The sequence below is a fragment of the Lipotes vexillifer genome, unplaced genomic scaffold (assembly GCF_000442215.2).
Source record: "Lipotes vexillifer unplaced genomic scaffold, Lipotes_vexillifer_v1.1 scaffold498, whole genome shotgun sequence".
NCBI lineage: Eukaryota > Metazoa > Chordata > Mammalia > Artiodactyla > Lipotidae > Lipotes > Lipotes vexillifer.
This window is the reverse complement of record NW_006793744.1, coordinates 1,473,461-1,494,015: the sequence shown is the minus strand read 5'-3', so window position 1 is coordinate 1,494,015 and position 20,555 is coordinate 1,473,461. Positions and strand designations below refer to the sequence as shown.

The 20,555-nt window shown below is 40.0% G+C and overlaps 1 protein-coding gene across 1 annotated transcript in view; it reads right to left on the bottom strand.

The window, feature by feature from the left end:
- Positions 1–17,265: 17,265 nt before the first annotated feature.
- TRIM2 (tripartite motif containing 2) overlaps positions 17,266–20,555 on the bottom strand; it is a 59,311-nt gene continuing 56,021 nt past the window's right edge. The window contains exon 11 of the mRNA XM_007466715.1: positions 17,266–17,418. Within this exon, the coding sequence (XP_007466777.1) occupies positions 17,266–17,418 (153 nt within the window). The remainder of the gene's footprint in view (positions 17,419–20,555) is intronic.

The following is a 20,555-nucleotide window of genomic DNA, read 5'->3' as shown; positions in this document are numbered from 1 at the left end:
GCCGACACCGCCCCGGGGGCGGAGCAGCGAAGGGGAGGTGGGGAAGAAAGACCGGCTGTCGCCCAGACGGCGCGCAGCGACCCCTTGTGGCTCCGCGGAGCGGCTGGCCGGCCGGGGTGGGGCGAGGCCTGCCCTAGGGGCGGGGCCTGGTTGCCCGCCGGTCCATCCTGGTCGATTCAAGATGCTGGCGAGCAGCGTCTCCCAGCTGCTTCCGCGTCTTCGGTCCTGTGTGCTGACTGTGACTCCTTTTTTTTTTTTTCAGAAAGTCGAGCCCTCGCCTTGACTTCTTTCTTCGCTCAGCGGAAACGCGGCCTAAGTTTGCCTTAAAAAACAGAGGCAGTTTGGCTGCTGGAGAAGGAAACGCTGCCTCCATCCATGCGGATTTGCCTGGTCTGGGGCGGACTTTCTTCCCTCTTCTAATTTTACGCCTAATCTTCTAATTTTACGCCTAATCTTCTCTCCCACCGATATCCACTACTTTTCCAGCTTTTAAAAATCCCTTTGTATATCTGCCTTTGCTTTAGGTTTTTTGTTTGTTTTGTTTTCTTAATACAGGAGAATGAATTTCAAATCAAAACGGTCGAAACTATGCTGCCTCATTACTCGATGGGGATTCAGATCAAAAGCTCATGTCCCTTTACCTCAAGGTGCCAGAAAATTAACTCAGACTTTTCCGTTACTTTGAAGGTTATTGTACGTTATTTTCAACCATTTCAAAGTATAGTAATTCTATTAGGAAGAAAAGTGGCATCTAAAACGAATAATCTCCTGTTGCAGGGTAAGCGGTATATTAAATTAAACAAGAGTTCCATTTTGTTTTTCCTACAGTTTGATACAATTCAATTGATGAGATGATTTTAAGAGAGTAAAAGGGTATCCATTTAGTAAGTGTTTTAATATTAGTACTAGCAAATGTATAATTAACACACCATACCCTAGATTTCTCATGTATTGCTTAAGATACAGCTGAAGTAGGCATGTCAGTAAAAAAAAAAAAAATTTTAATTAAAGTGATATTTAAGAAAAATATAAGTTATTACTAGTGCTATGTAGAGTTGTCAAAAACCATAAAAGTGGCATTTGTGGGAAGCCTTGCATTTATCTCCTCGCGGACTGCCATACTCATCTGCTCGTCAAGAAGTTTTTCTTCACCTGGGTAACTCTTACCCATCCTTTCAACAGCTCAGGGGTAGCCTCCAGGAGTCTTTTTCTCTCTGCTTCCTTATGCCACCCTCGACAAGAAGAAAGGGTCTCTGTAGTTTTATCACAGCATCCCAGATTCATTTTGTAATTATTAACTTGGACAACTTCCCTATAATATCAAACTCCTTTCTGTAGCAGAGACTAAGCCAACCATTTGGTATCACTAAGGCCTAGCACAGTGCCTGACACGTGATAAACACTCAATAAATGTGTATTAAATAAATGTACCAGGTTTTCAAGAACACCATCTTGTCATTTACTTAGGGATATCTAGATATGGTTTTCAGGTGAAAAAAACAAAGGATATTTTACTTTGAAAAATCTTTACTTGCATCAAGTAGTGCTTTTGCATTTACTATTTTCACCAATAGAATTCTGAAATTATCTGATATGCCATTCAGATGTCTTGAGATGCTCCAAGTTTTGCAATATTATGGGGCAGGCAGATGTAGTATATGAGTTAAGTATGAAGGCAAATAAATATTTGTAGCATCATACATTTGGATCATGAATCCACAATTTAGCATTTGTCATAGTACCTAAACGGCATTTGTTTATTGAACAAATTCATGTTTTACAAAAACCTTAAGCACACATTAATTTCATTTAAAAAAATTTGAATATCTGTTGGCTGAATATGTGAGGATGAAGCAGACAGGCCACACCCGTCAGCGGTTTATATTCCAGTCAGTGCTACCCTTCCATCTGGGCAACTGGCCCTTGCCCTAGACCTTGCTCTGGGGCTATGTTGGCCCCGCTCCAGCCCCATCACTTCCCATATCCAAGGAGTCTGCAGGGCGAAAGGGACATGCCCATCTGTAACCCACTACCTTCTTTCTAGACCAGGAACCCGGGAACCCGGTATCCTCTGCCTTAGTTTGAGTTTGTGGAATGACAAAGCCTGAGGCAAAGATGTGCTGGTACAGGCATACTTCGTTTTATCATGCTTCACTTTACTGCACTTAGCAGCTATGGCATTTTGTACCATTGAAGGTTTGGGTCGAGCAAGTCAATCAGTGCCATTTTTCCGACAGCATTTGCTCATTTTGTGTCTCTGTGTCACATTCTGGTAATTCTTACAATATTTCAAACTTTTTCATCATTATTATATCTGTTATGGGGATCTGCGATCAGTAATCTTTGATGTTACTATTGCAGTTGTTTTGGGGCACCATGAACTATGCCCATGAGACAGAGAACTGAATCGATACATGTTGTGTGTGTTCTGGCTGCTCCACTGACCATCTGGCCGTTTCCCTGTCTCTCTACCTCCCCTTGGGGCTCCCTATTCCCTCAGACAAAACAATGTTGAAGCTAGGCCAGTTAATAACCCTACAATGGCTTCTAAGTGTTCAAGTGAAAGGAAGAGTCACACATCTCTCACTTTAAATTAAAAGCTAGAAATGATTAAGCTTAGTGAGGAAGGTATGTCGAGAGCAGAGACAGGGTGAAACCTAAGCTCTTTCACTGAACAGCCAAGTTGTAAATGCAAAGGAAAATTCTTGAAGGAAATTAAAAGTGCTATTCCAGTGAACACATGAATGATAAGAAAGCGAAACAGCCTTATTGCTGATATGGAGGAAGTCTCAGTGGTCTGGATAGAAGATCAAAGCACCCATAACATTCCCTGAAGCCAAAGCCTAATCCAGAGAAGGCCCTCTCTCTCTTCAATTCTGTGAAGGCTGAGAGAGGTGAGGAAGCTGCAGAAGAAAAGTTTGAAGGTAGCAGAGGTTGGTTCATGAGGTTTCAGGAAAGAAGCTGTCTCCATAAAAGTGCAAGGTGAAGCAGCAAGTGCTGATGTAGGAGCTGCAGCAAGTTATCCAGAAGATCTAACTGAGATAATTAATGAAGGTGGCTTCACTAAACAAATAGATATTTAATGTAGACAAAACAGCCTTCTATTGGAAGATGCCATCTAGGACTTTCATAGCTAGAGAGGAGAAGTCAATGCCTGGCTTCAAAACTTCAAAGGACAGGCTGACTCTCTTATTGGGGCTAATACAGCTGGTGACTTTAAGTCGAAGCCAACACTCATTTAACATTCTGAAAATCCTAGGGCCCTTTAAAATTATGCTCAATCTACTCTGACTCTGCTGTATAAATGGAACAACAAAGCCTGGATAACAGCACATCTGTTTGTAACATGGTTTACTGAATATTTTAAAGCCACTGTTGAGACCTACTGCTCAGAAAATATATTCTTTTTTTCTTTTTTTTTTTTTGCGGTACGCGGGCCTCACACTGTTGTGGCCTCTCCCGTTGTGGAGCACAGGCTCCGGATGCGCAGGCTCAGCGGCCATGGCTCACGGGCCCAGCCGCTCCGCGGCATGTGGGATCTTCCCGGACCGCGGCATGAACCCATGTCCCCTGCATCGGCAGGCGGACTCTCAACCACTGCGCCACCAGGGAAGCCCAGAAAATAGATTCTTTTCAAGATATTACTGCTCATTGACAATGCACCTGGTCACCCAAGAACTCTGATGGAGATGTAAAATGAGATTAATGTTTTTATGCCTGCTAACACAACATCCATTGTGCAGCCCATGGATCACGGAGTAATTTCTACTTTCAAGTCTTATTAAGAAATACATTTTGTAAGGCTCTAGTTGCCATAGGTAGTGATTCCTCTGATGGATCTGGGCAAAGTCAATTGAAAACCTTCTGGAAAGGATTTGCCATTCTAGCTGCCACTAAGAGCATTTGTGGTTTATGGGAAGAGGTCAAAATATCAACATTAACAGGAGTTTGAGAGAGGTTGATTCCCACTCTCTTGTATGACTTTGAGGGGTTCAAGACTTCAACAGAGGAAGTAACTACAGATGTGGTGTAAATAGCAAGAGAACTAGAGTTTGATGTGGAACCTGAAGATGTGACCAAATTGCTGCAATCTCATGATAAAATTTGAACAAATGAGTAGTTCCTTCTTATGGATGAGCAAAGAAAGTGGTTTATTGAGATGGAGTCTACTCCTGGTGAAGATGCTGTGAAGACTGTTCAAATGACAACAAAGGATTTGGAATATTACATAAACTCAGTTGATAAAGCAGCAGCAGGGTGTGAGAGGACTGACTCCAATTTTGAAAGAAGTTCTATGTGGGTAAAATGCTATCAAACAGCACCACATGCTGCAGAGAAATCGTCCATGAAAGAAAGAGTCAATCAATGCGGCAGACTTCTCTGTCTTATTTTAAGAACTGGCCACAGCAGCCCCAGCCTTCAGTGGCCACCACCCTGATCAGTCAGCAGCCACCAACATGGAGGCAAGACCCTCCGCCAGCAACAAGATTACAACTTGCTGAAGGCTCAGATGATGGTTAGCATTTTTTAGCAATAAAGTACTTTTAAATTATGTACATTTTTTAGACATAATTCTACTGTACACTTAATAGGCTACAGTATAGGGTAAACATAACTTTTATAGGCACTGGGAAACCAAAAAATTCGTGTGACTTTATTGCAATATCATACTTTATTGCAATATCTCTGATGAGTGAGTATAGTTTATGTGGGAGTGAGGAAACAGCGAGGATGAGACAGGAGGGAGGAAAAGCCACTAAAGATGTGTGCCCTTCTCAGTTTGGGCATTTCAACATCTTTACAAACTCATCTTTTTTTGCCCAAGAGAATGGAAGTTTGTGGAAATCTCGAGAGAACACAGGAGAGACAAGACCTGATGACAGAACTTCACTGGAGAGGATGTTCTGAAGCTCCAGGTACCTCCCAGGCCCTTGGCTGCTTTCTGAGTTTCTAAACCCCCAGCATTCTTTCTGCTTAGATGTGTGGTTCTTGCCACATCCATCCAATGAACTCTCTGCCAGCTGGGCCATGCCTGTCTAGACCAGGGCTAGGTGCTCAAGCCAAAGGCCACATGTGTAGGATGAACATAAGGCAGGCCACTTGCCTCTGAGGTGTCCAAAGTGGCGCTGGTCAGTGATAAATTGACCCCACTGGATCTTCTCTTGGGAATGATGAGTGCTAAGCGCACATAGAGAGGGTTGGTCAGTGCGGTTGCAACTGTATCCCAAATGTCACTGAGCCAATATTACCATTCTCTGAGATTTCTGGTGTGCACCCCAGTCTTGGAATATCAAACTCAGAATGACCACTACCAAGGAGAAGAGACATGTTCTACAGCCTGTGTTTCCCCTGAATTTTCAGGAATGCACCCCAAACTGAAGACAATCTTCTCACGCCCCTTCCTTGAAATTCTGAAAAGCAGGACCTATAGGAGAACCTTCTTTATTAAGGAAGTAGGAAAAGAAAGTAACATCATTTGAAAGAGTCAGAGAAAAGTCTGAAGGGTAGAAAAAGAAGTAGGAGAATGAAAAACCAAGAGGAGAAAATCTCAAGGAAGATATAGTAAACATTATTGACCTCTCAGTCACACCACATCTCCTGAGTTAGAAATGACAATACTACTATGTGATTTGTGCAGAGCATCAGTCTCAATGGGGGCAGTATCAAAACTGGTTCCTGGGGGATGAAAAAATCTTGGATGGTTTGTGGTACAATGGTTTATGGGCTTCCAAAGGGCTGTAGCACATAAACAGATATAAAGTATACCTCCGGCATTAAAGCGTCATGGGGTGGGGGCAAGGGGTGATTAGGGAAAAGATGTCTAAAAAAGCTCCTTAGGGGGATGATAATGGGGAAAAAGGCTGAGAAACACTGGTGTAGCGTGAGAATATAATTTCTCATCCAAACTGGGACGCTCCTGAGAAAGAAAGAAAGACTGCTCTTTACAATTATGCTGGGACAATACGCATAAAGCAGATTGTCCCCATCAATTATGTGATAACTTGGATTTTCCATCATGCTTTATCGACACTTCTTTTATGGCTCTTCTCTTAAATTGCTCTGTATTATAGGTACTGACGCTTTTTAAATCTTTCCATCTGGGATGTAAACTCCTTGAGAACAGGCACAGTAATAACTCTTTTGTGTAACCCTGCCTCATCTCTCATCATTTCTTCTTGAGCATTGTCTGGCCTCACAATATTGAACTATTTGTTCTTTCCTGGATGACTCATGCTCTCTTGCCCTCTTTTAGCAAGCCTTGGCGATCACCCTTAACACCACCTCTTTGCCTTCTCCCAGGGTGAGTTAACAGCTGCCAGCATCCCTGGTCCCATTCAGCAACCCTTGCCACCCTCCACTCCTGGCGCGGGGCTGGGCACAGGCATGGGGCGAGTCTGAGTCATGGTGCGGGGCCTCAGGTATATGTGAGGGTCTGCACTCACCGGGCAAACATCCCTATGCCCAAGGGAGTGTGACATTAAGTAGCAAATAAACACCACCACAGGTTGAAAGAGAGATCACAGAAGGAAGGAAAAAGCCTTTTTCATTCTTTTTATCACGAATTATGTAGCCAGCCCTGTATATATTCATAAGTCTCATCCCACTAGAATAAAGCTCCATGAGAACAGGGACTTTTTTGTGGGGGGAGGAGGGTGTTTACTGCTATTCCCTAGTAGCTAGAGCAGGACGCTAGATTCAGTAAATATTTGCAAATGAAGGTATATAAAAGCAGCTCATGGTGTAATCACCTGGTCCGGTTCATCAACCATACTGTAAGCTCTTAGAGGTTACAGGCTTTATTATTCGTCCTAACAGCCCTTACACATAGCCCAAAGCCTGGTATATACCACAGGTGCTCAGATACTTGTTCAAAGACTATGGGAGCAAAAAAAGAGGCAGCAAGGTGGGGCTGAGGATAGAATGTCACCTGCCCTTCCTGCCTCCTAACCTAGGCAATAACAAACTGCAGCTTTAATTAAACCCTTTGTCTGCTCTGGAAAGGGGTGCCTTCGGCTTTACGTGAACCGAGTTCCTAAAAAGCAATCTGAGATATGCTATAACCTGGCACCAGTGCCTCACTCTCAATCTGACTCTAAAAACCTCCAAAGAGCCCACGATGGCAATGGTGCCTGCTGGTTAAAAGAAAAAAAATAAGTGAGGAATGGAATCAGGTGTCATTAATACTAATGTTCGCATTAACTAGTTAGCAGTGTCATGTTTGGTCTTTTTCTCATTTTTGTTTCAACTCTCCTTCCAAGACTTTCACCTCTTTCAGACTTTCAATCTGTTATAAAATTTTAATCCTCCAAAAAACAAAACAAAGAAATTTCTGTAGTATCCCCCCACTTTTAACAAAGGCTATTCTAATTATGATACCTTTTGGTGTTCATTTCATCACACAAAATATAGATCAGAGACTTAATGAAAAACCCAAAAGTGTTATAAATACATCAGGAAAAATGTTGTATGCCTATGTGTAAGCCAATGACTTGTTTACAATCAACTAAGGAGGACAAGAGTCCTTTACAAGAAAACAAATAAATAATCATCAAGTCCATACACCCCTCAAGATTGAGAGCTTACTTATCCTCAAGACCTATGGGGTACCATCGGATGGGAGGGAGTTCCCAACGAGGAGTAGAAAGACCCTGAGTCCACCTCTTCTCAAGGGCACACCAAAATCATAACCCTGTAAGTAGTAACCACTATCGATGAAAAGATTGAAACCTACTAGAAAAGCTCTTCTACAACTAAAGATATAAAGAAGGAACTGTGAGACAGGTACAAGGGCCAGAGTTGCGATACAGTCAAGACCCTTACCCCTGGGTGGGTGACCTACACACGAGAGAATAGGTACAGTTGCAGAGGTTCTCCCAAAGGAGGAGAGGTTCAAGCCCCAGGTTGGGCTTACCAGCCCAGAGGTCCTGCAAAACCCCGCAGAGTATTTGGCCTTGAAGGCCAGCAGGGTTTACTTCTGAGGGACCCAGAGGGCTGAGGGAAATAGAAACTCCACTCTCAAAGGGGGCACACAAAATCTCACACACTCCAGGACCCATGGAAGAAGCAGTAATTTGAAAGGAGCCTGGGTCAGACCCACCTGATCTTGGAGAGCCTCCTGGAGACGCAGGAGGCAGCTGGAGCTCACCCTGGAGACACAGACACTGAGGGGAGCCATTTTGGGGAGCCTGTTCTACCACAAAGACAATGGTGCTGGCAAGCGCCATTTTGGAATCCTCCCTCTAGCTTATTAGTCTCAACACCCAGCCCCGCCACCACCCACCAACCTGGAGGCACCAGTACTGGGACAATGAAGGCCAAGCAACTAACTGGCAGGGACACAGCCCCACACACCAGCAGATAGGCAATCTTAAGAATCCCTGAGCGGGACTTCCCTGGTGGTTAAGAATTCGCCAGCCAACACAGGGGACATGGGTTCAAGCCCTGGTCCGGGAAGATCCCACATGCCACAGAGCAACTAAGCCTGTGTGCCACAACTACTGAGCCTGTGCTCTAGAGCCCGTGTGCCACAAATACTGAGCCACGTGCCACAACTACTGAAGCCCGCGTGCCTAGAGCCCATGCTCCACAAGGGAAGCCACTGCAATGAGAAGCCTGTGCACCACAAGAAAGAGTAGCCCCCGCTAGCCGCAACTAGAGAAAGCCAGCACACGGCAATGAAGACCCAACACAGCCAAAAATAAATAAATAAATTTTAAAAATAACGTATTTCCCAAAGGCAGTAGTAAATACTGAGTATTTAAAAAAAAAAAAAAAAAAAGAATCTCTGAGCCATCCCTGGACATGGCCTTGCCCACCAGAAGGTCCAGGACCCAGAACCACACACCAGTGTACAGGCATTAGACCTGGGATCCCCAGGGCCCTGCAGCCAGAGAACCCTAGGACCAAGCCTGCCCATCAGTAGGCAGACACCAGCCTCAGAATATGCTGGGCTCTGGACCCACCCACCAGTAAGCCTCCTCTAGCCTTCAGACCAGCAACACCCACCAGAGGAGGGATACCAGCCCTAGGACAACTACAGCCATGCAGCCTGCCATGACAGGACCCAGCCCTGCCCACCAGCAGGCCAACACAAGCTTTGGAATACCCCAGGCCCCACAGCCAGTTGTGTCAAGAACTGGTCCCACTGACCAGTGGTCCAACACCAGCTCCAGGACCCCTGGGTCCTACAGCCAGACCCCAGGACCTGGCTCACCCACCAGTGGTCAGGCACCAGCCCCAGAGTCTTTGGGGTCACGACTCTGTCCAACAGTGAGCCAGTGCTATCCCCAGGGCCCCCCAAGATTCCAAAGCCAGCCACCTCATGACCCAGCCCCATCAACCAGTGGCTGGCAGCCTCCACACAAGGCAGGGCCTGGCAACCAACTGACCCAGGGCCAGCTACACCTACCAGACCACCCACAATAGTCAGCCCACCACAACAGAAGGACCCATGCAGCCCATGTAGGGGGCACCCCTAGAGCTTATAGCTCTGGTGACCAGAGGGGAGTGCGCTGCTGGGATGCATAGGACTTCTTGAAAAGGCCGCTTCTCCAAGGTGTGGAAACGTAACCAACCTACCAGATAGATAGAAATAAAAAAGGAAGTGAGGCAAAATGAGGCAACAGAAGATCATGTTCCAAAGGAAGGAACAAGATAAAACCCTGGAGATAGGTAATCTACCCTAGAAAGAGTTCAAGCTAATGATAGCTAATGATCAAAGAACTGGAGGGAAGAATGGATGCACAGAATGAGAAGTTAGAAGTTTTTAACAAAGAGTTAGAAAATATACAAAACAATCAAACAGAGATGAAGAATACAATAACTGAAATTTTAAAATGCATTAGAAGGAATTAACAATAGACCAAATGATACAGAAGAATGGATCAGTGAGATGGAAGACAGAGTAGTGGGTATCACTAAAGATGAATAGAAAAAAAGAATGGAAAGAAATGAGGACAGTTTAAGAGACTTCTGGGACAACATCAAGGGTACTAACATTCACATTATAGGGGTCCCAGAAGAAGAGAGGAAGGGGCAGAGAACATATCTGAAGACGTAATAGCTGAAAAATGCCCTAACTTGGGACAAGAAACAGACATCCAAGTCCAGGAAGCACAGAAAGTCCCAAAGAGGATCACACTAAGACACTTTGTAATTAAAATGAAAAGATAAAGAGAGAATATTAAAAGCAACAAGGGAAAAGCAACAAGCTACATACAAGGGGACTCCCATAAGGCTATCAACTGACTTTTCAGCAGAAACTCTGCAGGCCAGGAGTGGCACAATATATTTAAAGTGATAAAATGGAAAAACCTACTACCAAGAATAACTGCCAAGGCTCTCAATTCAGACTTGATGGAGAAAATCAAAAGTTTTACCCACAAGCAAAAGCTAAAAGAGTTCAGCACCACCAAACGAGCTTTACAAGAAATGTTAAAGAGACTTCTCTAAGCAAAAAAGGCCACAACTAGAAATATGACGATTATGAAAGGAAAAAGCTCATTGGTAAAGACAAACATACAGTAAAGGTAGTAAATCAACCATGTACAAAGCTAGCAGGGTTAAAAGACAAAAGCAGTAAAATCATCTATATCCACATTACGCAGTTAAGGGATACATGAAACAAATAGATGTAAAATGTGATGTCAAAAACAGTAATCATGAGGGGAGGAGAGTAAAAGTGTAGAGTTGTTAAAATGTGTTTGAAATTAAGAGAGCAGCAACTTAAAATAATCATCTATCTATCTATTTATAGATTGCTATATATAAACATCATGGTAACCACAAACCAAAAATCTATTATACATACACACACAAAAGAGAAAGAAATCCAAACTCTAAGTAGTCATCAAATCTTAAGGGAAGAGAACAAAAGAAGGAGGAACAAAAAAGAACTACAAAAACATCCCCAAACCAATTAACAAAATGGCAATAAGGAGTTACATACATGTCAACAATTACTTTAAGTGTAAATGGACTAAATGCTCTAATCAAAAGACATAGAGTGGGGACTTCCCTGGTGGCACAGTGGTTAAGAATCTGCCTTCCAATGCAGGGGTCACAGGTTCAACACCTGGTCAGGGAACTAGATCCCACATTCATGCCACAACTAAGAGTTCGTATGCCACAACTACGGAGCCCATGAGCCGCAACTAAGGAGTACATGTGCCGCAACTAAGGAGTCTGCAAGCCACAACTAAGACCCGGTGCAACCAAAACAAATAAATTTAAAAAAAAAGACATAGAGTGGTTGAATGGATACAAAAACAAGACCTGTATATATGCTGCACACAAGAGACTCACTTCAGATCTAAAGACACACACAGATTGAAAGTGAGGGCATGGAAAAAGGTATTCCATGCAAATGTAGGTCAAAAGCAAGCCAGAGTTGCATTACTAGTACCAGATAAAATAGACTTTAAAACAGACTGTTACAAGAGACAAAGAAGGATTACATAATGATCAAAAGATCAATCCAAGAAGAAGATGTAACAATTGTAAATATATATGCACCCAACATAGGACCACCTAAATACATAAAGCATACAGACATTAGGGAAAAACTGACAGTAAATAATAGTAGGGGACTTTTCATATCTCACTTACATCAATGGGCAGATCATCCAGACAGAAAATAAATAAGGAAATACTGGCCTTAAATAACACATTAGACCAGATGGACTTACTAGATAAACATAGAACATTCCATCCAAAAGTAACAGAATACCTCTCCTTTTCAAATACACATGGAATATTCTCCAGGACTGATGACATGCTAGGCCACAAAACAAGCCTCTGTAAATTGAAGAATACTGAAATCATATCAAGCATCTTTTCTGACCACAATGCTATGAGACTAGAAACTACAAGAAAAAAACTGCAAAAACAAAAGGTGGAGGCTAAACAATATGCCACTAAATGACCAATGGATCACTGAAGAAATCAAAGAAGAAATTAAAAAATACCTAGAGACAAATGAAAATGAAAACACAACAATCCAAAATCTATGGGATGCAACAAAAACAGTTCTAAGAGGGAAGTTTATAGCATTACAAGACAAGGACCAGATGGCTTCACAGGAGACTTCCACCAGACATTTAGAGAAGAGTTAACATCTATTCTTCTTAAACTATTCCAAAAAATTGCAGAGGGAGGAACACTTCTGAACTCATTTTACAAGGCCAGCAGCACCCTGATACCAAAAGCAGACAAAGATATCACAAAAAAAGAAAATTACAGGCCAATATCACTGATGAACATAGATGCAAAAAACCTCAACAAAATATTCAATTCAAACTGAATTGAACAGTACATTAAATGGATCATATACCATGATCAAGTGGGATTTATCCCAGGGATGCAAGGATGTTTCAATGACAAAATTCAGCATCCACTTATGATAAAAACTCTCAACAAAGTGGGTATAGGGGGATATACCTCAACATATTAAAAACTCCATATAATAAGCCCACAGCTAACAGTATACTCAACATACTCCACGATGAAAAGCTGAAAGCATTTCTTCTAATATCAGGAACAAGACAAGGATGCCCATGCTGATCAGTTTTATTCAACATAGTATTGGAAGCCCTAGCCACAGCAATCAGAGGAGAAAAAGGAATAAAAGGAATCCAAATTGGAAAGAAGTAATTGAAACTGTCACTGTTTGCAGATGACATGATACTATACATAGAAAATCCTCAAGATGCCACCAAAATCTATTAGAACTAATTAATATTAGAATTAATAAATTAATTCAGTAAATTTGCAGGGTACAAAATTAATATATAGAAATCTGTTGCATTTCTGTATATCAACAACAAATTATCAGAGAGAGAAATTACGAAAACAATCCCATTAACTAAACCTCTTCTCCCTAGTATAAACAGTTTGGTTGAGGTATTGATATCTTCCACATATTCTAGAACATAACTTCATTTATTCCTTCACTAAGAAAGAGGACAATAACTAGCTTAAATGTTTAAATAAATAAACATTCACCCTGGAAATGGAGAAAACAAACTTTATTATGATGATTTGAGATTTTGTGCATGGTAAAGATATACACATGAATCTTGTTTCTCCTATGTTTCAAGACAGAATTAATTTAAAGATTTATTGTAGACTGAAGCATCCAAAATACTGTGGTACATAGGTAGCTATGAACATACAAACACTTTGATGCACAGCGTTCATTCTTTTCTTCAAATAGGAAGTCAGCATTTTGATCCACAGAAGAACAAATGTTGAGAATATATCAGTATCAATGTCAGAGAGCGCAAGACTTAAGTGTTCTATACACAAAACACATGAAACAGACCTATAAAGGTGGAATGTACAAAATTTAAAAAGAAAAAAAAAGCAAGTGAAAACCTCTCATACTTATACATAGGATTGAAAGGCTACAGAATTGAGAATGATATTAAGAATTCTAAGAATACACTCTGTTCATGACAGAACATTCCCATGTCATAAAGCAAAAACATTGAGTTTAAGGCTGTGTTGCTTTCAAAAGTTACTGGAAGTGCTGTACATTCACTGGAACAACATAGCCAATTTATTCATCTGTTTTAGAATATTAATAGCTTTCATACATTCTCCACAAACAGACCACACAATCACTGCCACACAATTCATCTTCAGAAAGTTTAAGATTAACATCATGATTTGTGGCTTACTGTCATTTAAAACAAAAAAAATTTATTTATTTATACCAAATTTTTGATGGGCACTTCGTTTCCTTTATGGCAATGCTAGATTCCTAGTTATCAAAAATATTAAAATAATTTTAAAGTTTAAAACCCTGCAACATTTACAGAATGCAACAGTATTACGACTTTTGATTTTAAGCAAAATTAGACAATGTTTGCAGCAAATAACTTCAATTTTATCCTACCTTGAAACGTCTTATTTTTAAATTATACTAAAAATATTCCTCCTTTTTCAGAAGCTGGTGAATAGGGAGGATAAGATAGAGTCCAAATGTACAGAAAGATTTTTCCCATCTGAAGTAATCTGCAGATTACCTGATGCTTATTTGCGATTTTCTCCAATTAACTCAATAGGTATTACCAAAGCATTTATGTGAACCCTTCAGTGTTAAGGATCCATAGACACTTGCTAGCGTACTGCTTTCCCAGTTAACTCTGTTAGGACATACCTTGTATATTTAGTAGTAGAATCAAGTGTGTTCTAGTTGCATGGACCTCTTAGTATTTATTTGCTTCAAATCTAGTCAAAGAGTAAATTAAAAGAAGGAAACTTGGGGACTTTAGTTACTAGAGATTAAAGTTTGATCAAGATACCAAGAACCATTTTTTAAAAAATGGCTAACAGTCATAAAGGCTTTTTATTCATGTGTTTCTAGGTGGTGAAGTGACTCTCCACCCACCTCCCTGTGTCCAGCAGGGGAGGTCTGTGTCAGAGATACAGTTACTAATATCTATAAGCGGGGAGGGAATGCATTGTCACCTACCTTTACATTCTAACTGGCAACATTTTGCCATAAGTGCCCAGGGGAAATCTGAATGGGTAATTTTTCAGTGCTACTTATCGTGAATGTATGACACGTTCTGTACACTTGACAAAGAGAAATCAAACAATAATGGTAGCCCAGAAAAAAAGTCACTTATTTTACTATCCTTCTCAGTTTACTAGAAACCATTTTTCAAAGAATGTGACAAAGTTTCATTTAATCTTGTCTATTCGTATCTTATCAGCAGCACGTTTCCCCCTAAAATATGCTTACTAATACAGTAAATGCACATATGTATCCAAATTTGAAATGTTATCTATACTTTAACATATATGATTACACATATTTTGGGGATATATAGTGTTTCCTGGAGTGCCCATAGCATGTGTTTTAGTAACAGACAGTGGAACAGGTCTGAATCAAAGTATCTCTTCTTTCATTCCAGTTTCATTCCAATACTGACATGTAAAAAAACTAGCTTTGTATTCAATCTACTATCAAGATATCCAGTCTCATATGGTACGATGGCTGGTTAATTTCTAAATTCACAAGTATAATTTAAATGTGCAAAAAAACCCTTTAAGTAAACTAGTCTTAAGATCAATGGCCTATGACAGAATCTACATAGGGAGCCATTTTTACTTGTGAAAATAAACTGAAATTCATTTAACCAACTTAAAAAGTTTCCTTTTAAACATTCCAGAAGTTATCAAGGGTCTAGCTTATCTTTTATGCAGAATGTTAATAAACGGTAAAATGAAATTCCCTCACTAGAGTGTAAGCTCCAGGGGGGCAGGGATTTTTGTCTGTTTTATCCATTACTTTATCCCCAGTGCCTAGAATAGCTGCTGGCTCCCAGTAAGCGCTCATTAAATATGAATGTTTAAATTCAAAGACTTATTTCACTGACATTAGGAAACAGTGTCTTAGTTTAACATTCTAAAAATGTCATTGATTTATTTAACTTTATCATGGACAGTCTCAAATATTTTGAAAATTCTACCTAACTAAAAAATTACTAAACCAAAATGTAAATCTTCCTGAAAAAGATTTTTTTCAGAGGTTGAGTTGGGCATAATAAATTTGATAGATAATTGGAAGATTTCCCTTCTAAATTTAAAAAAGTCCTATATAAGAGAATGGCTGAATTATAAATTAATAAGCAAGAAACATCACATTCATATAGTTATACATGTGGGAAATGTTTTCTTATAGTACAGTTCTAAGGTGCTTTCAGTGAAAAAGGTCCCAAAGTCCTTATTGAAAATGCCAAACATGACATCCTGTTTGGTAGAACTGAGTAGAAAATTAAACAGTGGAAATAGACCACATCTTATTTTACAGTATTAGATTGACTAAATTATTCTTAACATTTTTCAAAACGCATTTATACTTAAAGTTAAATGTAACTCAAGTTGAACTTTTTTTTCTTTTGACCTGTTTTTTGTTTTGTTTTTGAAAGCACAGAAGGCCATTTTCTGACTAAAAGTCAGCCGATACAAGCATTCCTGGAAAATGGCAAAAATTACATCTGCTTTAGGGCTTGCTCTACTAGGACGGCTTTAAACTGTGCAGTTAAGGAATGTGCTGAAGATGCTTCTGTCTTTCAGAGTGCTGCCTATTTCAATACACCGAAGATTCAGCTATATATATCTATATATGATACATTCTACCCTACCCTAATCATGTATATATAGTCCTTTAATGCCTCTACTAGTCATTAGACGATGATAAATAACCATAACATGCCCTTACCTGTAATGCTTTTGAGATAACACAACTTTGGTAACACTTGTTTCTAAAAGGAAACCACTGATCAATCACATGCCTTTGGTTGACACCATCAGTCCTCCAAAGGGCTGCTTATGGCTCTCTGTCCTAGGATACTGGTGTCCTACTACATGTGCTGACATTTTGCAGGAGGTAAAGCTTTCGCATTCGTGAAGTGGAAAAGGAGAGACACATGTGAGAACGTGGCACAGAAAATGTGACTGACTTTTTCTTGATTACATTCCAGTGCATTAATCTGGGGCTGGTGTAATATGCTTTTCAAAGTATTAGGAATTTCAGGATTCCCTGAAAATGAACTTTGTTTTTTGATACAAGGTGAGCAGGAGAGATGAAAAGAACACACGAAGAAAATCTTTGCTCTAACTCAGAAAGGATGGGAAATTTGCATTGATTATTTTAAGTGCTAAACTCAAGACGCTTGCTAATCCCAGCTGGGAGGATTTTGCAAGACAGTTTCCGTTTTTCCCAAAGTAATTTATATGTAGCTACTAATAACCAAAAAAATGTCACAAGGGTAATACCTACTGCAAAAGTGAGGTTAGAAGATCCCCTGGGTCTTGTGACCAAGGTTAAATAAAGTATATAACTATAACAGATTTTGTTTTTGTTTTGTTTTTGGAAGCTCTGCGCAAAAGCTACCACTCACAGGATTAACAAATACCTTTACATATTCTAGTTGCTTTTAAATGCTTATTTGATTTGCAAAATTAGTTTAGCTACATAAATCCCTGTCCTATAAGCCATAGTTCACAGGTGTAAAACTCTGCAGTTTTTATAGATTCAGTAGAAGAGATTTCTTTTTTTTTCAACCCTAAATGTGGATTATGGAAATCAGATATGCAGTTTTTAAGGAAATCGTTACATTCAGAAATAACCTTGGGAAGTTCACCGATGATTCCTTCTAGCATGAAAAGTCTAGTATAATCTGGTCCTGCGTTGAGAAATCCATTCCAGTTTATGTGTAAGATCTTTGTAAGGGGGTGTCCAGTTGCCCACTGTTACTGTAAGTACCGATACACCTTGAAACAGTGGTTTCCAGAGTCTGCAACCACCACGTGGCCGTCTGAAGTTAGGGCCAGGCCTTGGGGGCCATAGAGTGGGTCAGCAGATGTGTTAATGTAGGACAAAAACGATCCACTTCCATCAAAAACCTGTAAATATAAAGTCAGAGTGTAATAGGAAAAGTTACAGTAATACGATGAAATAGGGGTTAGAAAACCCTTAATGCTAATGCTTTTAGTATAGAAGCATGTGTGCAACCCCCCAGGTTTGTTCAGGTCACTATCACAGAAAACCCCTCCCTCCACTTACCTTGCTCCCCCTCCCCTCACTCTCTGTGCCCCACAGTCACTGACAAGGAATGTGCCATTGGCCATAGGATCTCACTTACACTCTTACAGTGGTCACATGTGAGGGGAATGGCCCTGGATGCTGCCTGAAAAATAAAAGATCCTTATTTCTCACTCTAAGCTTATTCCCAATCATAAGAGAGAAAAATCAGCAACTAGACCACAGAAGAATGTCCTGAGTCACAATGTGCAACGAGAAAATAGAAATTACTCTTTTCCTTTTCAGAAAAGAGTAAGTTGTACGAAGTCAATGGTTCAACAAGTGCATTTAGATAGAAAGTGGTCTTTTTTGGTCTGTAAGCTTCTGCTATGAGGAAACAAGAGGAACACTCCTCCTTCCCAGGCCCAGGCTGGTTTCTTTCAACCATTCTGGTTGGCCCGTAGGGTGTTTCAAAAGGCAGGTGTGATGAGGGCCACAATATAAACAGCTTAGCATCTGTGATCCTATACAGACGTGCTTTGTGAACTTCATTCCCTGTCTGCTTCTGGCTTCCCATCAGATATAGACGCCTCTTCCAAATGTAGAGGTCCACTGGGATAATTAAGCAAGATAAATATACTAGAGAAATTAAAGCATACAGTGTTACATTTAAAGTCTCAACCCCTTTCCTGAGAAGTGGATACCTATATCAGATTCAACTGCTCAGCTGCTGTCCTCACAGTAGCATCAGAATGCTCCTAGATTTACCCAGAGCACCCCGTGGTCCCAGGTGCACTGCACAGACCCACACAGGCGAGGATGAATTGCCCTGTCTGTAAATGCATGTTTCGATACATGCAGGTGACTACACAAGAGACATGGGAGAAAAGAAAAGTCTTTCTTCAGTGAGGACTGAAAAGCTTTGCTCTTAATTTAGAGGAAAATCAAAATTTTGTGTCACAGTCCCCTCTGATAGTCTGACAAAGACAATAGAGCCCATCTCAAAATAGTGTTTTAATAGTTTTTTTTTCCAGAATGTAGCCAGTTTTATTATTATTTATATCCAATCAAAATGCCAAATGCCATTCAAGATACCATTATTCCTAAACCATGGAAACATATTTGAATTAATTATTGTTACTCTCTTTTTTGGTTCACTTTTTATTTTGAAATAGTTATAGATTCATAAGAAAGTTGCAAAGATAGTACAGAGAGATTCTGCGTACCCTCCATCCAGTTTCTCCCAATGGTTACATCTTCTATACCTGTAGTACAATATTAAACCCAGCAAACTGACATTGGAATGTGTGTGTATAGTTGTACATTTTATCACAAGTATAGATTAATGGAGCCACTGCAACGAACATACAGAACTATTCCATCATCACAAAGATCTGCCTCATGCTGCCTCTTTATAGTCACACCCACTCCCCTTCTCCCAACATCTCTAACTCTTGCCAGCCACTATCTGTTTTCCTTCTCTATAATTCTGTCATTTTGAGAATGTTACCTAAACGCAATCATACAGCATGGGATCTTTTGAAAGTGGCTTTTTTTCACTCAACATGTTGCTCTTGACATGCATCTAAGTTGTTGAGGGTATCATCACTCTGTTCCTTTTAAGTGCTGAGTATTATCCCATAGTGTGGATATACCAGTTGTTTGGCCATTAACCTACTGAAAGACATCTTGGTTATTTTCAGTTTTTGGCTATAACAAATAAAGTTTCTATGAACAACAATGTAGAGGTTTTTCTGTGGACATAAGTTCTCATTTCTCTGGGATAAATACCCAGGAGTGCAATTACTGAGTTGTATGGTAAGTGTATGCTTAATTTTTTAAGAACCTGCCAAACTATTTTCAAGGCTGACTGTCATTTTACATTCACACTAGCAATGTATGAGAGATCTAATTTTTCTGCATGCTCACCAGCATTTGGTATCATCAATATTTTTAATTTTAGCTATTCTAATAAGTGTGTAGTAGTATCTCATCATGATCTTAATTTGCACTTCCCTAATGTCTTTACATGTTTATAACCTCTTCAGTGAAACTTCTCTTCATGTCTTTTGCCCATTTTCTAATTGGACTGTTTGGTTCTTTTATGTCAAATTCTGAAAATCATTATATATTCCAGGTATAAGTCCTCTGTCAGATAGTGTAGTTTATAAATATTTTCTCCCCGTTTGTTGCTTATCCTTTTATCCTCTTAACAGAGTCTTTCACTGAACAAAAGTTTTTAATTTTGATAAAGTCCAGTTTATTGATTTTGTTTTTTTATGGATCATACTCTCAGTATCATGTCTAAAAATTCTTTAGCAAGCCATATGTTCCAAAGATTTTCTCTTAGAACCTTCTAAAAGTTTTATAGTTTTACACTTTTCATTTAAATCTATAATCTTTTTTGAGTTAACTTTTACATAAGATGAGGTTCATTTTCTTTCCTTTATGGAGATCTTAATTGTTCTAGCACCTTTTGTTGAAAAGGTTACCATTCCTCCACTAAATTGCTTTTGTACCTTTGTCAAAAAGTCAGTTGGCTGCACACATGTGGGTCTATTTCTGGATTCTCTATGCTGTTCCCTTGACCTATGTGCCTATCCCTCCATTAATACCACACAGTCTTGACTACTGCAGCTATAGAATAGCTATATAACAAGTCATAAACTCAGGTAGAGGGATTCCTCTCCTTTTTCAAAATTGTTTTAGCTATTCTAGTCCCTTTACTTTTCCACATACATTTAAAACTAATCTTGTCTATATCTACAAGAATTCCTGCCGGGATTCTTTGTTAAACCTGTATGTCAGTTTGGGGAGAACAGACTTTTTTCTTGAGTCTTGCAATCCATGAATACAGTATGTCTCTCCACTTATTTAGATCTTCTTTTCTTTATTTCACTAGCATGTGAGCTTTCAGATACACATACTAGACATGCTTTGTTATTATATCTAGATACTTCCATGTTTTCAGCAATTTTAAGTGGTATTGTATTTAAAATTTTGGTTTCCACGTGTTCGT